Source organism: Oryctolagus cuniculus, chromosome 13, assembly GCF_051225735.1.
Source record: "Oryctolagus cuniculus isolate XC-2025 breed Fujian yellow rabbit chromosome 13, ASM5122573v1, whole genome shotgun sequence".
NCBI classification, from domain to species: domain Eukaryota; kingdom Metazoa; phylum Chordata; class Mammalia; order Lagomorpha; family Leporidae; genus Oryctolagus; species Oryctolagus cuniculus.
Window position 1 is genome coordinate 17428743 of NC_142879.1, and position 14769 is coordinate 17443511.

A 14769-nucleotide genomic window follows, 5' to 3' on the forward strand; every position below is an offset into this window, starting at 1 on the left:
TCCTCCAGGCAGGAATCGGATCACGCCTTCCCTACACGTGGCCAGTGCCACACACAGGGCTGAGTGGCCATGTCTCACGCCGCCCCACCCCCACAGCTCTCGAACAGCCCCATTTCTGAGCCCCTATGCCTCTGTACGTCTGACGTCTGACTTCCAACAGTCAGTTGCTCCTGGGTTTGGTTAGAGGAGCAGGTTGTATTTTAGGGGCAGCTGTTTTCATAGGAGGGTGGAGAACTCTTCCCTGTGAAACATAGCTGGCTTTGGGGCTGGCAATCACCTCTGCTCCACCCCCTCACCTCCCTTCCAAGTGCTGTCTTCCTTCCCAAAGCCCACGGCAGACATCACCAATGGATCACAGCACTCTGGCTGGGTCCCGATCTTTCTCAGCACCCATCATGGCTGACACTGAAGACGAGGCCTATTTGCCATGGTGGGAATTGAGCTAGCAGCGACCTAACAAGATATTAAAGAAAAGATTCCTAAGTGTTCCTTTGTTCAGTTGTGAAACGCAGTTAGTTGCCCAAGATGTTCCTGAGGGGTAGGTGTTTGGTATAGTGGCTAAGACACCATTTAGGGGCCCATGTCCAAACTGGGGTGCTAGGTTCAAGTTTCAGTTCCACACTTAAAAAAAATTATTTTATTAATTTGAAAGACAGTTACAGAGAGAGAGGTCTTCCATCTGCTGGCTAACTCCCCAGATGGCTACAACAGCTGGAGCTGGGCTGATCCGAAGCTAGGAGCCAGGAGCTTCTTCTGGGTCTCCCATGTGGGTGCAGGGACTTGGGCCATCCTCTGCTGCTTTCTCAGGTGGGTGAGGAGGGAGCCGAATCAGAAGTGGAGCAGCCGGGTCTCAAACCAGCACCGGTATGGGATGCAGACGCCGCAGGCCAGGGCTTTAACCTGCTGTACCACAGTGCGGGGCAGGGGGCAGCTCCACTTCTGACTCCAGACTCTCGCTAATGTTCACTGTGGGAAGCAGCAGTGGTGATTCAAGTCCTTGGACCCCTAACGCCCAGGCAGACATTTGGAGAGCAAACCAACAGATGGGATATCTCTGTCTCTCTGCCTTTCAAATTAATTAATTAAAAAACATTTTTGTACAAAGATGTTCTCAAGGACTGGGGGACTGGGACATGGGACAGGGAGGTTTCCCTGGGAGGCAGGAGACATCTGAATTCAAAAAAAAGCTGAACTCACAAGGGTAAGGAAGAGACTTCCAGCTGTTGAAGGGCATGGGTGTTGGGGCACAGCAGGCTAGGCACACCTGGGATACCCGCATCCCATATCGGAGCGCCTCGTTCAAGTCCCAGCTCCTCTGCTTCTGATCCGGCTCTGTGCTAACGCGCCTGGGAGGCAACAGATGACAGCCCCAGTGCTTGGGTTCCTGCTGCCCACTGAGCAGATCTGGGTGGGGCCCCTGGCATCATTCTAGTCCAGCCCCAGCTGTTGCCGGCATTTGGGGAGTGGACCAGTGGTGAAAGATCTCTGTCTCTCTTTCTCTCACTCTGCCTTTCAAATAAGTAAACAAATCTTTCTTAGAAAATTACTGGAGGGGGAGACTCAGCCTCCTTACTCCGTCCAGAGAGCTCTGCGGTCACCCACAGCTTCGAAACCTTCCCTCCGGGTGGACGAGGGTGCGGCGTGGAGGGCCTGGAGGGCCGTTTCCCTGTAGCTCAGAGCAGTTACTTCTCTGGACCCTGGCTTCCCCCACGGTGAAATCCTTCTTTGCGCCTCCTCACGTGGGAAGACCAGGTATGGAAACACATAAAGCCCCCCAGTGTGTAAATGACAGGGTGAGAGGCTGGGCCCAGAAATCCCAGCCACAACCCAGGCGGGCAGGGCAGGGCAACCCATAAGGAAGTGTCCCTGGGGACCGAGTTGGCCAGGGTGACACCCCCAGTCCTAGAGCTATACCTACTGTGGCTATAGCATCTCTCTCCAGCTACACTGGGTGCTTCAGAGCCGGCTGGGGATCAGGTAGCTGGGGCGGAGGGAGGGATGCTCCAAGCCTTGCGTTTGTGGGCAAAGAACTTCACTCAACAACAGCGTGGTTACCGCCCTTTGCCGGGCATCTTCATTCTGACATAGGCGTGAAATGGTAATGGCCGAACCCCCACCCCGCTCCCGCCACCTCCAGGCCCAGCACCGCAGTGGGGAGAAGATGGGTAGAGGTGGGGGCAGAATTGTGCAAAGAGAGGGCCCAAATGGGTGGGGGGTCCCAAAGGACCTAAGCAGCAGAAGACCCCCAGGGGTGGGCCCCAGGTCCAGCAGCTCCGCCCATCCTCAAGCTGAGTCCAGAGGCTGGCCTGGGGCGGTTCCTCCTCTGGTACCAAGCTGGCTCCACAGTCCGGTGGCTTTGGCTTCGCACTCCACGGGGGACTGCCCTCTTCCCGGCACAGCACAAAGCAGACCAGGCGGCAGGAGTGCAGCGCGGAGGGGGGCCTGAGGTTGGCTCTCCAGCATGGTGTGTGAGGCTGGCCTGCGGCGAGAAGACCCCCGCCCTGGGTGTGTCCTCCGAGTGTCCAGGGGCTGAATCTTCATCCTCAGCCCCGCGGGGCCTGCTGCTCTCCCCCCTGGGCCCCCACCGCTCCTTCAGCTCCAACGCCTGCTCCACCTGTCCATGGCTTCTGCACACCCCCACGAGCCAAAGGGGGCAGGAAAGCTGGCAAGAAAAAACAAAAACAAAAACAAAAACAAAGAGCAGTTAAGGCAGGGCACACCTTCCCAGCAAATCCCACATCAGGACAAACAGCAAATGACCCCTCAGGAGGTCGGGTCAAGGGCTCCCCTCATCCCAAGAAAGAGGCCAAAATCCTGAGGTGCCCCAGTGTCTTAATGCTGTCTAATTTGCGCATATCCTACACACATCCTCCCATTAGTCATCGCTAGACTGGACATGACTTAACACAATGGAAAGAGTTGCTATACCCTACTGCTTAGGGAATAATGACAAGAAAGCGTCTATATTTGCACACTGGATCTTTTTCTGAATATTTCCAATCCCAGCTTGGTTGAACTCACAGATACGGAGCCCTCCGGCCCTGTCTGCCCAACCCACTGCAGGGAGCCCACCAGCCCTGTCTGCCCAACCCACTGCAGGGAGCCCACCAGCCCTGTCTGCCCAACCCACTGCAGGGAGCCCACCAGCCCTGTCTGCCCAACCCACTGCAGGGAGCCCACCGGCCCTGCCTGCCCAACCCACCGCAGGCCGTGGGATCTGCTTGCTGTTGCTGTTGGCTGCTCAGACCTGATGGATCCACCATGCACTCCCTTCCCAGCACAGCAGGTCTCCGGCCTCAGGCTAAGCCTGGCTTCAGCAGTGGGCGGGAGCTGGGGGAGGATCAAAGGGGCCTGGTGCTGGCTGGGCCCCTGCTCCCTGGGACTCTTCCCGGGGTGAGGCAGTGCGGGAGGGACGGAGGTTTCCACCGGAGAAATGAGGACGAGAGTGGTGTAACTCCTTCCTGAAGCTGGCTCCCAGTTCCCACGGGGAGGGAGTGGTGTCAGGGGAAGAGGGCACAGGGCTCAGAGCCAGGCTTGTAGGTTCTATGGCTTGTAGGTTCCCTCCCCTGGGCCTTCCTGACCACAAATCCGCCCCCAGCCCCTGCCCTACTGGAAGCAGGATTAAGACATCATGAATAATAACTCATGACCCCTCCCGCACCCACCCACCCACCTGCCCCACGGCCCCATCCTCTCCTCTGGTTCCTCCTCCTCCTGCGGCCCAGCAGGGCCTTGGCTGGCTCTCACAGACAGGCTGAGGACAGGCCCACCCCCTTGGCATCAGTGGACTGGCCTGCGGCCTGGCTCGCCCTTCCCCCAACTCCCAGTTCTCCCAACAGCTCAGCCGCACGGCCCAAAACCCAGTCAAGAATGGGCAGCTGGAGCCTATCCGTCCAGTGTCAGCGAGACCTTCCTCTGAGGCCCGGCCCTGGTTCTGCTCCCAGCACCCCCAACCTTCGGGGGCTGGCTGAGGGGTCCTGGCTCTCTGCCTAGTCAGAGCTCAGCCTTGTGGCAGGGTCTCGTCTCCACCACTCGCCCCATCCTGCTCCCCCAGCTCCCTGCAAGCCGCAGTCCGGGAGCCTTGCACCTGAGTCAGGGACCAATCACCCTCTCAGGGCGCCCACCTCCCTCAGACCCCCGAGTCACAGTCAGGACCCTCCAGCCCGAGCCCCCAAGGGGAGAGTCCAGCTCTGCGACGCTGGCTGCCCGCCCAGGCCCTCCGAGCTTGTTGGCACCGCGAGCCTTCCTCGGGGCGTGGGCTTTGAAGTGGACCGCTGGTCCCCGGTTCTCTCTGCAGGGCAGAGAGGGGAGGTGGGGGAGGAAGCTTACCTGGCATGCCCCGGGGAAGGGCGGAGGTGGGGTGCAGGAAGGTGAGAGCGTCGGCCCGGAGCTTCAGGACACCAGCGTCCCGGTCCCGAGGCTCTGCCGGGCGCGCACAGTCTGGATGGCCTGCTGGTTCTTGAACTTGACCAGGCCCAGAGTGATCTGGGCGTTCCAGCCGGGATCTTCGAGGGGGCAGCGGAAGTCAATCTCGCCGCCGCCCTCGGTCACCAGCGTGAAGTAGATGTGGCGCCCGGTGCTCTCCACGCACTCCACCGCCTTGATGCGCGCGAAGCTGAGCTCCTTGGGCCGGCCGCCCGTGCCCTTGGCCTCGAAGAGCTGCAGCCCGCGCTCGGTGAGCACGCAGCGCTTGCGTTTCCACAGCTGCAGCAGCCCGCCGCTGCGCTTCTCCAGCACGCCCTCCTTGAGCACGGTGGCCGCCGCCGTCATGGGCGCCCGAGGTCCCCGCAACGCGGGAGGCTGCGGCGCGCGCTGCGCCCTCGGCGGCTCTGCGGCGCGGGACTCCGGGGGCCTGCCCACCTGCGCCCCCGCACCGCGCTCTTCCGCCCCGCTGCGGCCGGCTGTTGCTTCTCCGCCCGGCTGGAGCCGCCTCGCTGCGGCTCTGCCCGGTGTCCGCGCGCCTCCTGGTCCGCTCGCCCCGCTGCCCAGCCGGCCGCCCGCTGGTCCGCTCGCCTGCGCTCCGTCTGCGCGCTGGGCGGCAGCTCGCGGGATGTGCCCTTACTTGTTCCGCCGCCGGCCTCCTGCGCCGCACATTCCTGCCCCGCCGGCCCGGGGGCGGAGCCGAAGCCGGGGCGCGGGCGGGGAGGGCGGGGACGCAGGCCGCGTGTCGCCCGCAGCCGGGCCTCCCTCCCGCGGCCGCCACTTCTGGGAAGCACAGTCCCCACACCCCCTACCCCACCAGCCCCCAGCCTGGCCTCGGACAGAGCGCGAGAGAGCGTCTCGTAGATGAAGGAGGTCACGGCTTGCCAGGGGGCCGCGCCGTGGCAGTGCGCGCACAGCCAGCGTCAGACAGCTGCGGGCGGCGGCCCCCCAGCCTCTGGTTCCCGCAGATTTCGCCGTGCGGGCCCCAAAGGGGCTTCCCGCAGCTGGCTGAGCTTGGAGGCCCACCCCCTCCTGCTCCTGCCCCACCTGCTGCGGGAGACGCGCGCGGAGTTAGCCAGTTGCCAACTGGGGAGAGACCCCCTTTGAGGTCTGGTAGCCTAACCGCGGTGGGGGTCAGAAAGGAAGGGTCCTCCCCATGGCACACACTTGGAGCCGCCCGCTGGGCCAGAGCTTGGCTGGAGGGGCACTCGAACCCCAGCCCGTCCCCCTTGACTGCCATGCCCTGCGCACCCGGGGCAACCTCATCAGTTATCCGATTCCAGGCTCCTGGGCTGCCGCGGTGTGTCACCTAGAGCCGCGTCGCTGCAACGTCAGGCCTTGGGTCTGCGTCGGGTTATTCCTCCCCTCGCTCACTTCTGTCTCCTTTAGGAAAGGCTGAGTCCCTGTGGCCGGGCCAGGCAGGCCCACGTGCTGCGGCGCCGGTCAGCCCCTCCAGACCCCCGTTCTCAGGGTCCATTCATCCCGCGTGTTAATAATAGATTGTGACAGGAACAGCGACAGGCAGTGATGACAGTAATAAGACCTCTTTGTGCCTGCATCCTGTGTTTGCATCCTCAATGAGCAGACACCAGCAGGCACAGGGAAGAGCCATTGCTTGGGGGGGGGGGGGTCTCCCAAGGTGCCCAAGTGACAGGGTGGGGGAAGGGAGCTGCCAGGTTGGCCTCCTTGTGCCCTGCCTTAGGGACCCTCAGGGTCTCAGCCTTTCACCCCCTGGCCCTTCCCCTTCAGCCCCTAACCTCTCGGGAGCAGCCCACCTGCCAACCCTGAGACCAGGACTCTAGACCACGGAGCTTCTGCTCTTCTCACAGCCCTGGGGCACATTCCTGCTCAGTCTTGCTCAGTCCTCAAGTGTGTGGACTTTCAGAGGGTACACAGCCCTCTCGGGTGTTTCAGATTCTCATGACAGGTATGGATTATTACTGTGCCCTTTTATGGATGAGAAAAATGAGGCTCAGAGAGGCCAAGCAACCTCCGGAGGCTACACAGCTCTGTGGACGGCAAAGCTTGGGGGTGGGGAGTGGAGGCCCCCAGGACCCAAGTTCTTTTGATGCCTCTGAGTGCACGTATTGCCTTTAGCCCTGACCTGGCCCCTACACTGCGCTCTGCAGCTGCCGGTGGGGGCTGCCACAGGACAAACAAGGTTAAAGAGGGGCTGCAGGAGGAGACCCCGCAGGCGCTCGATACCCCTGGGAGGGCCTCCCTGACTGAGCACCCCGCCCCTAACGCCGGCCCTGCAATACCATGAGCCCATGGGGCCAGGGGCCGTGACCCACTCTAACTCTTTCCCCAGAATTGGCATTTTCCCAACCCCACCTGGGAGAGCTCAGACCCAGCTTAGTCATCAGAATAAATGAGAAGCACTGAGGGCAGAGGAGGAGGGGGTGCCCCTGCTGGGTCCCCTCCCTCCTGGGTACCCCTGTTCCTTCCCAGGGGAGAGGAGCTCTAACAGCCTTCCCGGGGCAGGGCTGGAACCAATTCTTAAGAATTTCTTGGGGCCGGCGTTGTGGCGTAGCAGGTAAAGCTTCTGTCTGTGATGTCAGCACCCTGTATGGGTGCCAGTTCAAGTCCCAGCTGCTCCACTTCTGATCCAGCTCCCTGGTAATGCACCTGGGAAAGCAGCAGAAGATGGCCCAAGTCCTTGGGCCCTGCACCTACATGGGAGACCCCCAAGAAGCTCCTGGCTTTGGCCCAGCCCAGCCCCAGCCATTGTGGCCATCTGGGGAGTGAACCAGCGAATGGAAGATCTTTCTCTTGTCTGTAACTCTGATTTTCAAATGAATAAATGAATCTTTAAAAAAAAAAAAGGAAATTTCTGCATTTTTTTTAACTTTACTTATCTGAGAGGCAGACACTGCCAAAGATCTTCCATCCGTTGGCTCACTCCCCAAACGCCTGCAACAGCCAGGACTGGGCCAGACTGAAATCAGAGCCTAGAATTCAGCCTGGGTCTCCTGTGTGCATGGCAGGGACTGGAGGATTTGGGCCCGCACCTGCTGCCCCCCAGGGTGTGCATTTGCTGGAACCTAAAGTTGAAAGCGGAGCTGGGGCTCGAACCAGGCACTCAGATATGGGATTTAGGCTTCCCCAGTGATGTCTTAGCCTCTCTGCACTTGAATAAATTACTGTCTAAGGTCTTCTGGTTTAGTAACTCAAAATGGACTGAGACACCAGGAGCTCTTGTAAATGCAGATTCGGATTCAGTCGGTCTGGCATGAGACCCGAGACTGAATTTCCAGAAGATTCCATTTAGCACCGATACCACAAGTCCTCGGAACATACTTCAGATAGCAAGGCTCTGTGTTTTTCAAAGTCCTGGTCATCTGTCCATGAGGGCAGAGCGGGACCAGCAGCAGCAACAGCACCGGAGAGCTTGTTAAGGCTGCACATTCCAGGCTCCACCCTAGACACTGGCTGTGGGGCCCCCAGCGCGCTGTGTTCCACAAGCCTCCAGGCGCTCACAGTGCACACGCACGTGTGAGGACCACTGATGTGGGGAAGGGGGCACTCGGCCAGGACACGGGGCCCCCGTGCTGCAGCCCGAGCCCCGTGGCACCGTGGGCAGTCGCTTCTCCTCTCCTCTCTGATCTCGGTTGCCTATCTGGAAAGCAAAGGCTATGCAGCTGTAGCTTGCGATTTCAGTACTGATTTGCAAGGAAGCCTGGCTAGTTTATGGCCACTACTCCCTCTCTCACCCGTTCCAGGCCAGGTAGCTCCTCATCACTGGATGGGGCAGGAAAATGGGTCTGTGCACAGCCTGGCCCCTTGCCCCCTCCTCTTCCCTGCTCTGGGGTCCCCAGGTGCCTTGGGAGCCTGGGGCAGGAGACCCACCCCCAGTTGCCCTCTCTCTGCCTTCTCCCGACCCGCTCGCTCCCCTTTGATGTACTGCCCTTTGTTCCAGGGCTCTGAGCTTTTCCTTGGAGCTCTGCTTTTCCAAAGGGAAACAGAAGCGAAAACTGGCCAGAGCTGCAAGTCTCTAATGACTGGGGTTTTACGGGCACCATTGCGACAGACCTCAAGTGGGCAGCAGCCCCGCCGCCGCCCGCCCAGGCTTGCTCCTGGGCCTGGCTCTCCCGGTGGAAATCCCCTCCCACGCGCAGCCCTTTAATCGCCTTCTGGCCCCATAACTTTCCTGATTCACCCGGGATCCCTTTCGTCTGGAGAGCGCCCACTGCCCCTCTGATGGGGCTCAGTCGGGACTTGAAGGAATTTGATCCCAGCTTGGGGCTGACGGAGGCCGAACTCATGGGCTCAGGCTTCAGGTTGGGGCCTGCAGAATTTTCCCTTTTCCCAGGCCCTGCTGGAATACAGGTGCCCACGTTGTGGGCACAGAGGGGCTGCCCTGAGATGACCCCCTTCAGGGACACTGACCAAGGAGACTGGCTGGTGCCCCGGGAACTCAGGGCCCTAACCACCTGCTGGTAGCAACTGGGCAGGACCCCAACCTGTCACTTGCCCGCTGTTCCAGAGCGTTCTCTTCTCTCTCCCTGCTAGTGGTTTAAATGCAAGTAGGATAGACAGGTGTCACTCAATGACGGGGAGCCATTCGGAGAAGGGCAGAGCTGGGTGATTTCGTCATTGTGCAAATACAATCTTCTGTCCTCACACAAACCTAGCTGGAATAGAGCAGTAGAGAGATGGACGTGGCCTCTTGGTGCTAATCGAGAGACACGGTCAAAACCAGACTCGCGAAGCTGCCGCCAGCGTAACGTGGCACGCTGCTTTCTAGCTGTTCTATGTGTACACTCCAGAGGATGATGCAGAGTATAGTACTGTACGGCAAGTACAGGGAACAGCAGCCTTGTGTGCTGCCAGCGTCATCCAGCATTGTGTGCTGCATGCAATTTTAGCTTCTATCCTTCCTCTTCTAAAAGGTTAATTTTGTGTATTTGAAAGGCAGAGTGACAGAGAGAGGGAGAGACAGAGAGATCTTCCATCCACTGGTTCACTCCCCCAATGGTCACTGCAGCCAGGGCTAGGCCAGGCCAAAACCGGGAGCCAGGAGCTCCATCTGGGTCTACGTGGGTGGCAGGGGCCCAAGCACTCGGGCCGTCCTCCACTGCTTTCCCAGGCACCTTAGGAAAGAGCTGGATCAGAAGTATTGCAGCTGGGATGGACTCGAAGGGACACTCTGAATGGGATGTCAGCGTCACAGGCAGCAGCTTCATCTACAGCTCCACAGAGCCAACCCCTATATGTGCCATCTTTTCTATAACTGGCAGCAAGAAAGCTTTTCTTGTCTTTTTTTTAAAGATTTAATTATTTATTTGAAAGGCAGAGAGAGAGAGAGAGAGAGAGAGAGAGGTTGATTGATCTTTTATCTGCTGGTTCATTCTCTAAATGGCTGCGATGGTCAGGGCTGGGCCAGATGGAACCCAGCAGACAGGAACCTCCTCCAGGACTCCCACGTGGGTACAGGGGCCTGAGGATGTGGGCCATCCTCTGCTGCTTTCCCAGACACATTAGCAGGGCACTGGATTGGAAGTGGAGCAGCCAGGACTCGAACCGGTGTTCATCTGGGATCTTGGTGCTGCAGATGGCACCCTAACGTCTATGCCATGGCACCAGCCCCAAGAAAGTTTTTTTTTACACCAGTGTCACCACAAAGACTCAAATAATGCCTTGCGCTATGATGCTGTGACAGCTCCATTGTCACCGGGAGACAGGAATTGTCCTGCTGTGTTATAACCTCAGGGAGGCACTGCCTGATACCCGGTCTGTCCTCCACACGAGCTGTTCATGATGGTCCCTGAAGGCATTTCTGATGCAGAAGACTCACAACGCCGCAGTGTATCCCCCCCCACACACACACTCCTCTAGTGCCCCGCGGACGATGGCTGCTTGGCGTGCTGTGAGTCTTGCCGGCGTCTGCGCTGTTCACACATCAGCGCCCAGAGGCGTGCACAGCAGCACTGGCTGGGAACGTGAGGCTCGGGTGGAGGAGTCGTAGGCCCCTGCCAGCTCTGATATTTGCTACATTTGTGGATGTCTCATCTCACCTCCTAAAAAGCAGAAAGTTCTAGGATCTCCCTAAAATTCCAGGGGGAAGAGGGAAAGCTCGGAGGACAAGAACAGAACGGCAGGACTTTAAAAGGGGGAGGGGGGCAGCGCTGTGCTGCCGCCTGCAGTGCTGGCATTCCATATGGATGCCGGTTCAAGGCCCGGCTGCTCCACTTCCTATCCAGCTCCCTGCTGATGTCCTGGGAAAGCAGCAGAAGATGGCCCAAGTGTTTGGGCCCCTGCACCCACGTGGGAGACCCGGAAGAAGCTCCTGGCTTCAGATTGGCCCAACTAGGAAAGTCTCTCTCTGTCTGTAACTCTGCTTCTCAAATAAATAAATAAATCTTAAAAAAAAAAAAAAGTGACGGGAGGAAAGGTGATGGCGTCCACACGAGGGCCTTGTAGGGGAGAGGGTGGCCGGTGATCTTTTCCTGGTGCGTGAGACTTGCTTTGTGGTGAGGGTTACATACTGTCATGAGTATTTCTTTTATCCCAGGGGAATTCATTGTCACGATCAGACAGAGAAGGAGCCATGACCTCTCCAGCCTGGGACTGGGCTCAAGGAGAAATGAACAGGTGGCTCCTGGCTACGGGCCATGGGAAGGGACTGAGGGGTGGACATGGGCTCAGGTCACGTCCTGGGCAAGAACTACAGAGACTCCTGGAGAAGGGCTTCCGAGTGAGTCCTGCCATCAGTGCTGTGTGAGCCAGACTCGGGGCGGGGCTCTGGGTGAGCAGGTGAGAGCTGCCTGTTGTCCGAGCGGGGACGGGAGCCATAGCCCCCCTCCCTCAGCAAAGAGATGCTGCCTCCAACTGAAGCGGCCCTGCAGTCCCGACTTGGCTTCCCTGTTCCGGGCACGTCACCCTGACACTGGGACTCTCACCAGTCAGGATGGGCACACACTGCCCAGCCACCAGCTCAGCCCGGCACAGGCTATCTCCCACCCACACACCATGCAGCCAACAAAGGTGCCAGGGGTCTGCTCACTGCTGTCCCCACGCTGACCCCCACTTCTACCCTCTCAGGCAGGGAAAGAGACAAGAGGACGGTGACTTAAAGAGTCCCGTCCACAGGAGTGGCTTCTGATGGCAAAGTGGACGCCAGAGCAAGCCACGGGACCACGTGGAACCTGCAGTGAGGAGGACACACCTAAGCTGGTCCCCACCCGGAGGATGGGACTCTGAGCAGTCCCACAGGCCTGGACAGCGGGGCTGCCGTGGACAGGCGGGTATCCCAGGGGCCACAGGGGCTCCTCCGCACTCCTCTAGCAGGGAGTAACAAGGCCCTGGGCCCAGGACCAAGCCCTTGAACCCTCGTGGAGAAGAGGGCTGAAGTCAACAGAATGGAAGCATACCAGGCGCAGGGGCAGGTACTACAGAAAGGCGCCAAGGGCTTGTCCAGGCACGGGAAACGTCCACTCAGGGCTTCGTTCCCGATAATCTGCTTCCTGAATTTTCATGGCCTTTGGGGCGAGTCTTCCTAGGCCCATAAAACCCAAGACATCAGAGTTGGGCGGCTCCCCCGGGCCTGCAGCGTGGTCGCTGGGTCGGGTCGGCAGGCAGCCCGAGTGCCACCTCGCCCTGGGAGCTTGGGAGACGAGATGACTCTCAGGCCCCACCCAACACTACTGAACTCGAATCTGCATGTTAACAAGATCCCCAGGAGGTTCGTCTGCACATTAAGGCCCTCCCCCAGAACTAATTTAGGCCAACATCTTCATTTCATTTCAGAGGAGAGGAGGCCGGCCCACAGTCACACAGTGACACACAGCTGGTTCCAACCCTGGATGCGCCACTTGCCAGTGACTTGGAGGAAGTCGCTCAAAAATTCACCAAACTGGGGTGAGCACAGCAGTTAAGTTGCCACTGCGTCCCTCAGGGGAGTCCCTGGTTCAAGTCCAGCTACGCCCACTTCTTTTTTTTTTTTAAGATTTATTTATTTATTTGAAAGGAAGAGTTGCAGATAGGCAGAAGCAGAGAGAGAGAGAGAGAGAGAGAGAGAGAGAGGTCTTCCACCCGCCAGTTCACTCTCCAGTTGGCTGCAACAGCCAGAGCTGCGTCGATCTGAAGCCAGGAGCCAGAAGCTTCTTGGGGGTCTCCCTTGTAGGTGAAGGGCCCAAGGACTTGGGCCATCTTCCACTGCTTTCCCAGGACACAACAGAGAGCTGGAGCAGAAGTGAAGCAGCTGGGACTCAAACCAGCGCCCATATGGGATGCCGGCTCTGCAGGCGGCGACTTCACCCGCTACACCACAGTGCCAGCCCCTATTCCCTCTTCTGATCCAGCCTCCTGTTAATGCGCACCCTGGGAGGCTGCAGAGGATGGTTTAAGTACTTGGGTCTCTGCCACCCACATGAGAGATCTGGATGGAGTTCTGGGCTCCTGACTTCGGACTGGCCCAGTGCCCACTGTTGAGGGCATTTGGGGCGTGACCCAGCGGGTGGACGATCTGCCTGTTACATATATGTGTTCAACAAGTGTCGGCTATTGCTGTGGTCCTAGCACCACTGTGCACAGCCTCCGGCACTGGGCAGTTTGTTCTAGAGTGTCAGGTACAGCAGGGCAGGGATGGGACCTGGCCCCAGCTGCCTGTGTGCAGAGCCAGCTGTGCCATTGACCTTGAGTCAGTTCCTGGGCTGTTCTTTTGTTCTTGGCTTCAGTCTGATCATCTGTAAATCTGTATAATGATAGGGTATTGTGAGGATTAAATGAGTTAATACATCTAAGGTCTTTGACAGGCCTATGGCACATAGTAACCACACAGGATGGATGGAGGAAGGTTCTAGAATGTTCAAAAGAACTAGGATGGAGGAAGCATACCCTAGGCTGAGGCAGGGTCTTTCCTGGAGGGAGCTGCTCTGCTCTGCCCAGAGAATCCATTGCAAGTCCCCCACTGCCTCCTTCTCTTCCTCCATTGATGAATTGGTCTCCTTGGGCTCCCAGTGAGCGGGGGCCACTGGGAGGCCAGGGATGCCTGTGCCCTAGCGGCAGGCTCAGGCAGGCCGGGCAGCTGTCCTTACGTCTCTGCAGCCTGTCACGCACAAGGGGATTAGACCTGGTCGATGACTCCAGGGGACAGAAATAGGAGGCTCCAGGAAGTCCTCTCTTGTCCTCGGCGCTCAGAAGCGGCCCCAGCTGCCGTGGGTCTGGCGGGGGCAGGGCGGGGGGCTGCAGGGTGGAGGTCAGCCCAGGCAGGGGAGGCTGGGCTGGTCCTCTGAGTCCCAAACCTGCGGCTGTGTGTGAGCTTGTCAAATGCAGATTCTCAGGCCTCACCCCGGCCAAGCCAAAAGGTTACCCCAGTGATTCCACAGCGGGGATGGGGGAGGGGCAGAGCTGGGGGAGGGGGCAGAGCTGGGGGAAAGGGCTGGACTTGCCCAGTAGTCGTCCTTGAGGGCTCCTGCCCCAGCTGCTCTCACCGCCACCCACTTCAATTTCAGCCCCCTCTCAAAGGATGTCTGCGTCCTTGATTGGCAGCAGCTCTGCCCTCTCCCCCCATCCCTGCCCTTACCCCTCCACTGCAGTCCCTCCCCAGCCCTCGGGGACCCAACAGTTTGCCACGGTCTTGGAGGAGGGAAGCTCAAGGGGGCAGGAGCTGCTTCCCACCGGGAGGGGCCGCTCTTCCCTGATGTACCCCGAAACCCCAGGGCACTGCAGCAATTGTGCACGGCGCCCCACACACCTTGTCCACTCACCCTCTTCCTTCCAGCATTTCCACGGTTTCGAATTGCACAGAGCCCTACAGCGCAAAGCCTCTCAAGGGCATCAGCTTGGAGCAGTGACCACAGCCGTGGGGCTGGGGACAGGGAGCGCCTGCTTTTTGCCCTGACCGCCAGCGCCCCCTGGCGTCCCCCGGCAGAGCGCAAGCACACCGCCCGCAGATGCCTGGCGCTCTCTCGGCTCCAGCCCCTCCTTCCCTAGCTAACCCCGCCCTCTAAGTTCGGTCCTCCCTCTTGGCACTGCCCTGTGGGGAGGGTGGGTCCGGGCCTGGCAGCCTCTAGCTTACAGCGCCCTCTGCCTTACCCCGGATCCACTCCCAGGGAGTGCGCCCGAGCCCTTGCCTTCCGTGGGGCTGGCCCGGAGCAAGACGTAGCGCGGGCAGGAGGCGGGCCTTGAGCTGGGTACCCGCGGCCGCCTAGCTCCAACCCCGCTTCCCAGGGAGGTCGGAGAGTCCCCCCACTGTGGGCTTGTGGCACCACCGGCACTCCCCTTCCTCCAGCACCTCCTGTGGGCTATGTCCTGGGCTAGCGCTGCAGGGGTCCCCAAGGCTTTAGCGAGGTGGACCTCAAGGCCGGTGCCCGCCCCCGCACGGCGCTTCCTGTGGCCCTGCTC

The 14769-nt window shown here is 59.5% G+C and overlaps 1 protein-coding gene across 1 annotated transcript; it reads right to left on the minus strand.

Moving 5' to 3' along the window:
* Positions 1–2048: 2048 nt before the first annotated feature.
* PHLDA3 (pleckstrin homology like domain family A member 3) lies at positions 2049–5142 on the minus strand. Its single transcript, XM_002717603.5, has 2 exons — positions 4330–5142; positions 2049–2662 (listed from the first exon to the last, which is right to left on the minus strand). Exon 1 carries the CDS (start codon positions 4768–4770, stop codon positions 4393–4395), a length of 378 nt encoding a protein of 125 aa, XP_002717649.1. The 5' UTR covers positions 4771–5142; the 3' UTR covers positions 2049–2662; positions 4330–4392.
* Between the last annotated feature and the right edge of the window lie 9627 nt (positions 5143–14769).

Bases quoted from the DNA above. Each gene is read 5' to 3' on its own strand.
- PHLDA3 (XM_002717603.5), bottom strand. From the start codon at position 4,770: ATGACGGCGGCGGCCACCGTGCTCAAGGAGGGCGTGCTGGAGAAGCGC.